We start from the raw sequence: 12,787 nt of genomic DNA on the forward strand, positions 1-12,787 counted from the left end.
CACCCCCGGTGGCCCTGATGAAGGCAGAAACGCGTGGTATAAATTTTGACAATACATAAACTGTTTCTCTCTTTGCTGAGAACCAGGACTGACCGTTCTTGGCATCCTTGCTTGATATACTTTCCAGGATTCTTAGCAAAGAATCATGAAATTTGCACTGACCTAAACACAGTTGATACACCTTTGCTCAAGGCATGTCGGTCAGTTTTATTTTGTGCAAAATGTGGCAAACGTGAACCACAGCAGATTTCATCTTTAAAATGGCCATTTCAGATGGTGCTTTTTTAATTTGCTGGTATGTTGGCTGTTGTACCAAGCCAGAAGTAGGGGAAATGGTATCTCTAGAAAGAGAGACCTGCTATTGGTATTATAGCAGCCCTCTCTCTGCCATCATGCTTACTTTGCTGCTAAGTTTGGACTAGTGGTCAGCAGCAAAGGGCCTGATACTCCTAGTGCGGTTCACAGAGGTAAGATGTTGATTCACTATGCCCACAACTTCCAAGTCTATCTGGAAGCACCCTAAAAATAGTGAGCTAATCAGATCATGGGAGGAGGTACCCACTACATCAGTGATTGACCGAAGGAGGGAGGAGAGTTCTGAGGTGGTAGAAATAGTAGAACTGCTTCAGACTGCAGGATAGGGTCTTTTTTGAAGGCTCCTGAATATATATATATTTAAAATCCTGTAGACAGGAAGCTAGAACAGCAAAGAGCAGTTCTAGTCCAGCCCTCTCCCTTGTGGATGATAACAAGTCTAAATGTAGCTTTTGACAACAGCTTGCCAACCAGTGAGTGCCATCTGTTAATGCCTTCATCACATTCAATTCACCACTGCAGAAATGGAGAACATTCAAATGTGATTTCCTCACTGTAGTCTGAAACACTGGCCTGTATCCAGCCATACACTCCAAAGATTTAAGGGCCCTTACATTTCCTTAAGAAGGGGCAGGGATTTCCACTGATTCCGTCTCACACTATGGACCCCCATTTTAATCTCTAGGGTCCGCTGACCACTTTCCTTGAACAAAATGAGTGGCAGGAAGCGCCGTGGGCTGCAGTAGGACAGCGGGGATGAGCTGGGCTGCCTACCAGCTTCAGGATCCCACCTTCGTTGCCAATATTATGTACGTGTGGGTGAGACATGAGACTGGAGACGGAGTTCCAACAGCAACTGCTTTATTGAGTGAACAGGAACAGAACGGGAGAACTGTGCAACAAACCCCTGCTTATATGCCCGCTTGGCCGCTCAGGGCCACGCCCCCCAAGTCTGTGATTGGGCGGCTGCAACCCTTCCACCCAATAGGGACACACAAGTGCAGGAGCCTGAAGAGGCTCCAAGCTCAAGATGTTCCCAGCTTCCCACTGCATAGAACAGAACAGAAACATTTATTGCGGCATTACGCCAATAAAAAATTAGATTCCCACTGCATACATAACAGCTGCCCCCTCTTAAAGCGTCCTTAAATCTCTGAAACTGTGGTTGAATACAGGCCAATATAATTTGTTTTCACACCTCTGAACTCTGCCAACTCATTCTGCTTCATGCGTAGAGCCAGCCAATGTAAAAGGAACCTGATGTGCGCATATCCTGTTTTATCAGTTTTTTGTGTGTGCATGTTTTATTCTATAGAAGCTTAGTTCCTGTTGGTGTTTTTCTTTTTAATTTACAATGCACCCATTCTGGCATTTCAATTACATAGCACCGATTGACATAAAGCATACCTTGTCTCGTAGCTTCCGTTCTTTTCGTTCTTGCACTGTGGTCAGGTAGTTCACTGCCGCGTACTCTAACACCGAGAGGAAGACAAACACAAAACTGACCCAGAGGTAAATGTCCACAGCTTTGATGTAGGAAACCCGAGGCATAGAGGCATTGACACCCGTGATGATGGTAGACATGGTCAGCACCGTTGTTATCCCTAAGGCATAAAATTATTCATTTTGAGAGACTGAATTTTGAAACAAGTCAATATTGTTTACCCAAAATAATGAGCCAAGTTTTTCTTTACTAAAATCAAATGCTCAGTTGAAGGAGTGAGTCGTCTGAACCACTGGCTCATCTTTCTATAGCTATTATGGCACATGTTGATCCTGCATTTCAGCACAAAATTGAACTATATTATCATTAAGCCTGTCAAACTATATATATGAACTAATCCCCCTAGTTTCCATTATTGAGATCCTGCAATCTGTTAACACCAGCACAAGGGTGGCTACGGAAGAAGAGTGTTTTTGCTGATTACCCTCTCCCAAGCAGGCCCCCACGTTGTCCCTTGTACTGTTCCTAGGGTACCCTTGAAACCCAAAGGTAACATTTCAGGGGATTTCAGGGGCTAGAGCAGAAATGCCTTGCAGGTCAGGAGACTGCACTGAGGAGTGGGAAGGGGATGAAATCCTGTTTCTTCTATCAGCAGAACTGCACTGCGAGAAGGAGATTTCACCACCTTCTCAGTGCAACCTCCCCAAACTGCTGGAGGGAAGGAAACAAAGGAGAGATCTGGCAATCCTGGCACCCATGGATTGCCGGGTCTGACCACACACAACAATGAGGTTCACTATATAACCTTAGTAAGATACTACAGCAATAAACCTTTACCCAATTCCATCTATTAGGTTTTCCATAGGCCAGAGTAAAATACAATTGTGTGTGTGTGGGAGGGAAACACTGCCAAAAATGGTACCATAGCTATGCTTATTGTTAAGAAGTGCTAAAAATTTAGAACAGGTCAGCTAACAACCCACTATTCTAGGTGGAAGAACAGGGGTAGAAGAGACTACCAAAGACATCTCAATTATACCTGCTTTTCTGACAGATTCCCTTGGATTAGAGGTGCTAACAAATCCAAATAAATAAATAGAATAAATAGAATGTGCAGCCACATTTATATTCATTTACCTAAGGGAACTCTTGCAGGCACAGCTCTGCGGTCTATCCAGAAGGACACCCAGGATAGCATGACCATCAGAGTGGCGGGAAAATAGGTCTGGAGCAAGAAGAAGAAGATATGGCGACGTAAAGTGAAGTTAATGTAGAGACGGTTGTACCATCCTACAGGAGAAAGAAGAAAAGAGCTAATTTTCAAGGAAAAGTGCTTGTGATGCCAGAAACAGACACAGAAACACCATGGAGCAGTCCACTGTTTGCTTATAAAAGGATCATTACAAAATATTTTCCCATGGTAATAATATGAACATACAAACAGCAATTAAACTAAGAGCCCATTCCTGGAGCGGGGCCCTGAAGCTCCTTAGGAGCCAGCATGACCTCGAACCAGCATAGGTGCCACCTTATCACGGAATAAGGTGGCACCTATGCCGGTGCAGGGACAAATACACCGGCAGGGCTTTTCCCAAAAGGGAAAGCCTGTGCCCGCATGGGGGGAGGGGATTCCCAGAGTGTTCCTGGGGCAGGAGCTGCCATTAGGCAACTTCCTCACCCCTTTTGCCCCGGGAACGCCCCCTCATGCTGTGGTGGGGCTGCATCACCAAAAAAGGTGGCGCAGCCCCATTGGTAGCAATGGGGGATCCCCCCCCCTCGATTTGATTTTTAAATACCTAAAACTCCCTTTTCGGCGGCCAGGAACCCTTTGGGAAGGCGGCACAGCTGTGCCACTCCCGGCCACTGCAGATCTGCCCCCCCCCGCCCCTCGGGAAAGGATTGGGCTGCCCAGGTTGGGATTTAGGAGCACAACCTTTCTGAAGCTGCAAAGCTTTTGCGGGAAAGAAGTTGCCCAACATCATGCTGTAGCGGCCCCTCTAGTCAGTCCACTGCTAGTTTCTCCAAGCAAAGGGGAAATAGATTCTGCCTGAAAATATGAAAAGTGAGTGTTTACCAAAATGTGCTCACCTGTGCTGCTATAGAAGGCAAGTTTGGTAGTAGTGTGAAACTCTTGTATGAGGAACTGGGATAGTGATATCCTCTCATCTGTTTTTAAGGAGTCATTCCCATTCTTCCAGTACAGCATGAGATCGTCTTCCGTGTAGGCATCTGTTTTGGGGGAAAGTAACTTCTGGTTTCATTGCAATAAATAGGATGATATTCAGTACACAGTTTAGAATGTGGTGCTATTTGACTATCGGACACACACATCATATATTCTAATTAGAAGAGTGTATTTAAATTGGACTGGCAAACTGTTAATCAATTATGACAGAATACTGATTTTCTTGTATAGGCAAATAGCTCCTGTTGACTTTTATGGGAGAAAGTACATGACCTGCAACAGCTGTAAGTGCTGTCAGTAACCTGGATCCCATAGTAAATTTCCACTAATGGAAGGGGAGGGCGATTTTTGCCAATTCCCCCTTCTCACTACAGACCTCCAGATCCTCCTTCACGATGTTCCAGGGGTCTCCTGTCCCTCATGAACACACCATTCCAGGGATCATTTGGGGCTGCAGTGGGAGTTCAGAGACAAGGAAATCCTGTCTTCCATCCAAGTACAAACCAGGGATGACCATGCTTAGCTTCCAGGATCTGATGAGATCAAGCTAGTCTGGGCCATCCAGGCCAGGGCCCTCTCTGTATACAACAGTGAATTTGTGCTTTCAGATTTTTTCCTCATCCCATAGTTCTGAAAAGAACTGAAGAATCGTTCAGAAGAACTGTGAGCAACGCTTCTTCAAAGTCAAATTTGAGACAGTGTTTGTCCTTCTGTTTAAATTTTGTTTACTTACAGCTTTCAATTTCCAATGAACATGTTTGTGTATCAAGAGGAAAGCGACTGAAGTCCATATTACACATAGCTGTCACAGTGACCCTAAAAACAAAATAAGCACAATAAACATGTCATCCTAGTAAGATGGGAAAAAGGGGAAACAAATAGTACAGATTAGGTGCATGTCAAGCAAACTTTCAAGTTTTACAACAAGATTTTGCATACCTAGGTAAACAAATGGGACTACTGGTGTTTTTTTTTTAATATATATATTTTTATTTTTTTTCAATAATAACCAACATTTCATTTAGACATACATCCTCTATATCAATAAAGATAATCATTAGCAATTCATAAAATTATTAGATGTATGTCTTCAAAATACAATCAAAAATAATTGACTTCCCCACCATCTTCCTCTCTAAAATATCTAAGATCTCCATTGCATCCATGCGGGACTACTGGTGTTGATGGGTTGCCAATTTGGCTGGGAAATTCCTGGAAATATGGGGGGTGGAGCTTTGGAGAGAGGGAACTTATCAGAGATGTGATGCCATAGAGTCCACCCTCCAAAGCTGCCATTTTGTCCAGGGAACTGATCTCTATAGTCTGGCATGTACTAGATTAAAAACAACTATTTGATTTTCAGCTACATGGCTTCTTCTATGTTTATTCACACACAAAAGTGTATTCTTACTTACTATACGTCAGAAAACTGCCTAGGTCTGTAATAAAAGGCTTTTCTTGGTAGTGGCACCAAAACTTTGAAACTGCTTCCCAAGGGACATTTGTCTGTCTCCCTTTATTGGCATCTTCAGCCAGTGGGAGAAGACTTTTTTGCTTTGTTTGACATACCTCATGCCCATCCTCCCTGGTTCTGGTGTTGTTTATGTGTTTTTTATTGAATTAATTTATAATTTTAAATGTTGTTAATAACCGTTCAAATGTTTTAACATTTTTATATGCGCCGCCTTGGGGATCCTGATCAGGTGGAAAGGCAGCATTAAAATGTTTTAAATAAATAAACAAACAATAAAAAGCTACTTAAGATACCCCTAAATGCTTGGGCATGCCTAGTATAAATGTTGACTTTTTCCTTTCACAGCAGACCCCGTCCCATATCATAAACTGGTCAAATAACAGGGTGCCAGCAAGGTGTAATGGTCAGGGTGTCAGACTAGGATCTGGGAGACGTGAGTTCAAATTGCCACTATGCTACAGGAATGCAACGGGTGACTTTGGACCAGTCTCTCTCTCTCAGCCCAAACTATTTAACTAGGCTGATGAAGAATAAGTATCCACAGCAGCTATGGGTCCCCATGGGGGAGAAAAGTGAAGTATAATATCTGAATAAATAGTCTTTAAAGTCTGTATGTGGCTATATCATACATTTGTCTCTACAGTGAGTTGCCATGGGGCACAGTGGGCTGCTACTGAGAAGCGCAAGGTCAGAGCTCTCAACTAGTTGCACAGACCTTAGAGTCACAATATAATTTTTGTTGGGGTGTTTTTTTTCTAAAATACTTTGGGCACAATACAGACAGTGTTAAGAACTTTAAAGATAAATTGATTTCAACTGGAGAGTTAAGCGTATGCTAAAATCTCTCCTATTGAAACCAACGAGACTTCAAATTCCTTAACCTTGGCCAGGTATTCTTCAGTGTTTAAAATAATTAACGCTGGTCAGTGAGAAATTACTGATGTAAAAGTTGCCAAAAATAAATGCAATATTCCGGGTACAAGTGGCCATTTGATTATTTGCCTTACCGAAAAGCAGGCAATAGGAATTGGCAGACACCATACCACAAGGGGTGATTCTATTTTTGAGAGCAAAACGACCAGTTTTGTCTTCTGTCCATCCAGCTATTCCTTTCTGAGTGGGTCAAAGGTCCATCTAGTTGTCAAGGAAGCTAACTTGCAGGATTTAGCTCATAAATATTTACCTCATAAAAACTAGAAAGGGCTCCCAAGTAGTTTTAAATAGAAGGTAAGGCTGATAGTTAAGCTACTTCAAAATGCTTATGGAAGTGGACATTTCTTTACATTCCCAGCAACCCTTTTTGGCTTGTGAAACTCTGGTGCCAGAGTCAGGGGACCTGCATGGACTGAAAACTGTGTGAAATGGGGAGGCTCAGTGATAAGAGGGAATGGGCAACAGCTGTACCTCAAGGCTCTTCCGTCAGTGGTGCTTCCACTGGAGCAAGACGTCCATTGGCATAAGTGGCAGAGAGGGGTGATTTTATTTGCTTCCTCCTCACTGCAGTCACTTATACAGCATGTCTTTTCGTCCATGTGGATCCCCCAGCTGCTGAAACCAGCTTTCTGTGAGTCAAAAGCAGCCACTGAAGGAGTATAATGCAGCAAAAGTTCACTTCCATGAGCACCTTCCGTTCACAGTTTGCAAGATCCAACCCATATTGCTGATATGTACCAAGAAACTATGTTTCTGTTGAAAGGTGTACATCCGTTGCCTAGATATTATCTACATGTAGCCATCTTAACCTTAGATCTGTCCCTACATTTCTGCCAAAACTCCTCAACTATATTTCAAACAAAGTGACTCTTGATAGTAACAGAATATCCCTCTACCCTTCCCCAGTTTATTATGGCTTCTCACATACGAAATGTCCTCCACTTTATCCCACCACACATCTGAATCCCCCTTTTCAGCTTGCTCTATGCAAATAGTCAGAAGTAACTTCTGTTTAACTCACTGACTGAGTTGTAAATAAAATCCTATAGCCAGATCACTCAGTGCACCAGAATACTCTTCCTTTCCACATACCCTTATAATTTGTTCTGAATTTGATATCAGTGACACATGCTTTTAAATTCAATAATGAGAAACTTTCTGATTCACCATTTACCTAATGAGGGAGCATGCACAATAAAATATAAATGTCAGTAATGAAGTTAATTTCCTTTCAGTGTCTGAACACTCCTGGGCTAAATCAAAGATGGCTGTAAAAACCACTTTACCTCAGACTGTAAAGCACCTTTCCATCTGGCTGGACGCGAAGCATGACGTTATCAGTAGTGGTATCATGGATAAACGAGCGTTTGGAATGCACAAAGAACATGTCAGGTACCCAGATCTTTTTCACTAGCCTGCCATCAAAGGTCATACTTTGGTTATTCGTACTTGGAAATGATAACCTTTCGTCTTTCCAGTAGTGTCTAAGGTAAAGTGTCATGGTGAAGTCCTAACCAAAAATTGAGAAAGGGATAATCTTATTAACATGACCATTTATGCCTCAGAAATATTACTTGATCACATTTAACAACATACATACACACACATCATCCCGCCTTTTTCACAAGTCTGAAAAAAGGCATTTTATTGAAACTGTACGTAAGCTATGGTTAAGAAATCCTCCATCCCCAATTTTTTGGGTTTTTTTGCTCCTGTGCCATAGTTGAACAGAAAATCTTGTTCACTGGACAAAAGGATTTGAAATTAAGGTACAGTCAACATCTAAGGCTAATTAATGTTTAACTTACCAAGAGTTTGGCAGCTGTGTTTTTGGACAGCATGCACTGTTTCTTTTTAAATGTTTTACAAAGCATTAAGGATAGCAATCAATAACCACCAAAACCAACTTTTTAAATCAGAAATAGACTTTAAGTGCACTTTTATGTGAGTTCACAATATATTTTATGTTTGAGACTGGATATATAGAAGAAGAAGAAGAAGATGGTTTTTATATGCCAACTTTCTCTACCACTTAAGGGAGACTCAAACCGGCTTACAATCACCTTCCCTTCCCCTCCCCACAACAGACACTCTGTGAGGTGGGTGAGGCTGAGAGAGCATGACTTGCCCAAGGTCACCCAGCTGGCTTCGTGTGTAGGTATTCCTAGGTACTGCCAGGTAGTAGCAGGAGATCTCCTGCTAATACAACTGATCTCCAGAGATCAAATCACCTAGAGAAAAATGGCTGCTTTGGCAATTGAACTCTATGGCATTGAAGTCCCTCCCCTCCCCAAATCCCGCCCTCCTCAAGCTTTGCCCCCAAAAATCTCCCGCCGGTGGCGAAGAGGGACCTGGCAACCTTAGGTATTCCACCTGGAGCCAGCACAGTTGTTGAAGCACTGGCAGGATGTGTGCTCTCTCTCGATGGAGTCCCCATAAGGACCCACACTGCAGCATTTTGAACCAGCTGGAATTTCCTAATCAGTCTCAAGGGCAGCCCTATGTGGAGCATCTCCAGTATTCTGTCTTCACCACCAAACTGATCCCCTGGAATGCTGTTTTACTGACACTGTCTACCATTTTAGGAAAGAAAGGAGTCAAAAATATGGCTCATACATTAGTTAATACATTATATCATCCCAGAAGATGACTATGGACTTATTGTACAAGTCATCAGCCCGGCACTTACCATGTCTACCTCTGAAATACTATCCAAGCTTTCAACTTGTACATCTACTCCAACAGGAATTGCAGGGCCTAGAGAAATACGAAAACACAATAAAATCAGAAGGAATATTCAGAAAGGTTGGGAGGGAGAACAGGTTTAGGTTGCAGTGGAGCCCCTGCAGAAAAGGCGCATGACCAAACTGCCAAGCACATTTATTTTGAGCAAATGCTGCCCACCAGGAGACCACATGCAGTTACTGCCTAAAAGATGATTTACAATCCTATGTGGATTGCATATCATTTACTGCCAAGAAAGTAACCAAACAAGGCTGAGATAACTGCCCTCTTGCACCTATGGTTTGGGCTGATTCATGCATTCATTCTGATGGGAAATTTTGTGCATACAATGGGCCACATACATGGCCCATTTCATGTCGTCCTTCCCCCTCCAAAAAGCCAGAATATTGCATTAGTCAAGTGCATGTGCAAATGTAAAAGTAGCTAAGTGACAGAATTACCTTGCATCACCTCTATTCTACAACGGAGGTGTGGAATTTACCTAGCTTAACAGGTCTCAAGTCATTAGACTACAATATGTTCCACCAGACCCAACAGAAATAAGAACTTTATCATGTCTTGCTACCAGCACAGATTTGTAGCAATATGCCAGTTTAGTCCCTCTGGAAAGTAAGCCTCTTTTTTTTCTCTTTAATGGTTTCTTCATACTGAGAACTCCAGGCTTTTCTAAGTTTAGTTCTGCTATGTCTCCCGCCTATTTCCTTCTTATCTACCTTTCCCATCTGCTAAAAATGAAGACAGACTTCAATTTTGCTCCCACAGCAGTGGAGGAAGAAGTTAAGAAGAAGAAGAGTTGATTTTTATATGCTGACTTTCTCTACCACTTAAGGGAGACTCAACCCGGCTTACAATCACCTTCCCTTCCCCTCCCCACAACAGGTACCCTGTGAGGTGAGTGAGACTTGCCCAAGGTCACCCAGCTGGTAGAAGTGGGGAAACAAATCCAGTTCACCAGATTAGCCTCCACTGCTCATGTGGAGGAGAGGGGAATCAAACCAGGTTCTCTAGATCAGATTCCACCACTCCAAACCACCGCTCTTAACCACTACACCACGCTGGCTCTCTAGCAACAGGGCCTGAAAAGGAATGAGGTGGGAGACACTGATGGCATAGATTCAATTTCTGGCAAACCCAAGGGATGGTTCAACATAACCTTGAACCATGGACTGTGGCCAAACCGTGGTTTAGCATTAACATTTGAATGGACAAACCATGGTTTGCAAGTAGCCACTTTGACCAAACTGGTTTGATATTAGGTTCCATTGACAATACGTTCTCAATGGCCTGCAAGAAATGCAAAAATAAACTAAGAATAAGAACATTCTTCAAAGTTATTTCTTTAAAACATCAACCCCAGTCACAGGCTGCTTCCACGAGGGAGGTAGAGAAACCTCCCCTGCTGTGGAACCAGCAGCAAGTGGGGAGGATGGGATATGGATGATGTCTACGTCCCAGGTCTCTACTCTGCTTACTGCTGTCCCCCTGGGAGGAGGGAATAGGGAACTTAGCTCTGCCTCCCCTGGATTGGCTGTGGGTGGCCATCCAAAGGAATACTTCTCTTGCAGCCACCCCTTCACTTCCTCCTATGTACTGAAGCAAAGGAGAAAGCCTCAGTTGCCCTATGAGTTGTGAACAGAAAACACAATGTCGTCTATGAGGTCCCCCACATTTAAAAAAAATCTTTCTCTTAAAAAAAAGAACAAGAAGGGGGGGAATGTGGCACATGCTGCTTTCCATGTGTGGGGGGGGGGGCGCGGCATGGCAGACGGACATGTAGAAGTAGCCATAATACCGATGACTGATTTACACAGGGTTTACACATCCTTCAGTTTCTCATAGCTATCAAACTTATTGTGGTAACTGCCTCATTGAAAAGTTTATTTATTTATTTTATTTACTCTATAAAAAAAGACAGTAGACTACAAGGTATATGACAGTGTAGTAAAAGCTGGTGATCCCTACAATAGTCATTGCAGTGAATATCAACAAAGTTGTGTGAAATCTCAATGTGTTTAACTTGTGAGGGCTGCATTGGACATGCAAGCCACCCATCCACTCATGAACATGCATTTGTGTATGCAACCTTATAAGTGAACAGTTTATTACTTCATGATTTTTTATTTGAAGTTATAGGTCTGGATACCATGGCTCAGTTCTGCAAATGGCAGAACCTCTTGGATCAGGAGAATGCTCTTTGCACTGGGGAACTATGTCCATTAGCAGAATAGATCTGTGGGATCTAATCCAAAGTACTGGATTTTCATTTTCAATAAGGACCACTTTTAAAAACAGAAACACAGGTTCTGCTGCAACAGTTGATGCCACAATTGGAGAACAGGAGATTTGCTAATAGCCTAAATATTAATGAACAGTTCTGAAACAAAAAAACCTTTTACGACTAATTGAACAGAATTGCGTATACCAAGCAATTTAATAATAATAAACTTGCCCAATCAAGGGGTATAATAGTATTTTGGATTTGAATTACCATCTGTCAGCCATGAAAGGGTAGATAAATTGCAATATTCTTTAATCCGGGGGCTGTAAGAAAGCATGCTCTCCTAATCCTCTCGTCTAAAAGCTTGGATGTCTATGGCTCGTGACTACAATGCTGAGAGTGAAACATAATAAAGGACACTATAAATATTCTTCTAATAACAGAAAGCCCAGGAGAGCAAAATGGTGTGTTTGTTGCTTATAGGTACACACAGAAGTGGTTGCAGTTTCCTCATGAAGTCTCTGGTTTATCATTGGGAGGAGGAGTAAGAGAGGGTTTCTGCCCCTCAACGGGCCTGTGCTCCCTCATCCTTTCAGATTCTCCTTGTCTGTCCCTGTTAACCGTGGATGGATGTTAACCACTTGGCAACTGCTTGAAAAGGGGCCAGACAATGAAAAGCAACAGAAATTCTCTATCACTCATAAACGGAACTTGTTTTTCAAACTTGCATGCTCCTTGATCCATCCCACATCCAGCTATCCTGGTTTGCACTTCTATAAGGGACCATTCTGTTGACAGCATACGGTTGCCAGGTCCCTCTTTGTAACCAGTGGGAGGTTTTGGGGGCAGAGCTTGAGGAGGGCGGGGTATGAGGAGGGGAGGGACTTCAATGCCAAAGAATTCAATTGCCAAAGCAGCCATTTTCTCCAGGTGAGCTGATCTCTATTGGCTGGAGATCAGTTGTAATAGCAGGTGACCTCCAGCTAGTACCTGGTGGTTGGCAACCCTATGACAGCAGTCCACTGCTGCTGAGAAGAAGAAATGAACAGTTCCCTTTGTGAGAGCACACAGCCCATTAACAGTGGCCACCCTGCTGAATGATTCTACAAGATGCACACCTGAGCTCCCTGGGTGGGGAACTTCATAGACTTTTGCAAAGTGTCTGCCCCTTTGGGGGTGTGCTTTCCCTCTGAGTTTGGCAAGGGCGAATCATGGGCCTGTGATTTTATTTGGGATGGGGCTGTCAGAAAGAGGAGAATTAACACCTCTGATGAGTGAGAAAACTCTCTGCTAACTATATGGCTCCTGGCCCTGAGCTAAATGCCAGGGAAGATAAGCTGGGGAGCTTGCTCCCTAAACAGAGACCCAGTGAGTGGGGGAAGTCATCAACAAATGGGAAAATCATAATTATTTGTGGGATCCATGCAACCATGAGGTTCATTATAGTCATCTAGAGAGAAATGTGAACTGACC

General features: G+C 43.0%; 1 protein-coding gene across 2 annotated transcripts in view; it reads right to left on the reverse strand.

Annotated features, from left to right (window-relative positions):
• The window catches only part of LOC130483617 (gamma-aminobutyric acid receptor subunit rho-1), a 38,836-nt gene that overhangs the window by 1,158 nt on the left and 24,891 nt on the right, over window positions 1-12,787 (reverse strand). For both annotated transcript variants that reach the window (XM_056856428.1, XM_056856429.1), the window contains 6 exons: window positions 9,041-9,108; window positions 7,638-7,861; window positions 4,678-4,760; window positions 3,848-3,988; window positions 2,897-3,049; window positions 1,723-1,919 (listed from right to left, as the gene is read on the reverse strand). In XM_056856428.1, the coding sequence (XP_056712406.1) occupies window positions 1,723-1,919; window positions 2,897-3,049; window positions 3,848-3,988; window positions 4,678-4,760; window positions 7,638-7,861; window positions 9,041-9,108 (866 nt within the window). The remainder of the gene's footprint in view (window positions 1-1,722; window positions 1,920-2,896; window positions 3,050-3,847; window positions 3,989-4,677; window positions 4,761-7,637; window positions 7,862-9,040; window positions 9,109-12,787) is intronic.

The sequence above is a fragment of the Euleptes europaea genome, chromosome 10, assembly GCF_029931775.1.
Source record: "Euleptes europaea isolate rEulEur1 chromosome 10, rEulEur1.hap1, whole genome shotgun sequence".
NCBI lineage: Eukaryota > Metazoa > Chordata > Lepidosauria > Squamata > Sphaerodactylidae > Euleptes > Euleptes europaea.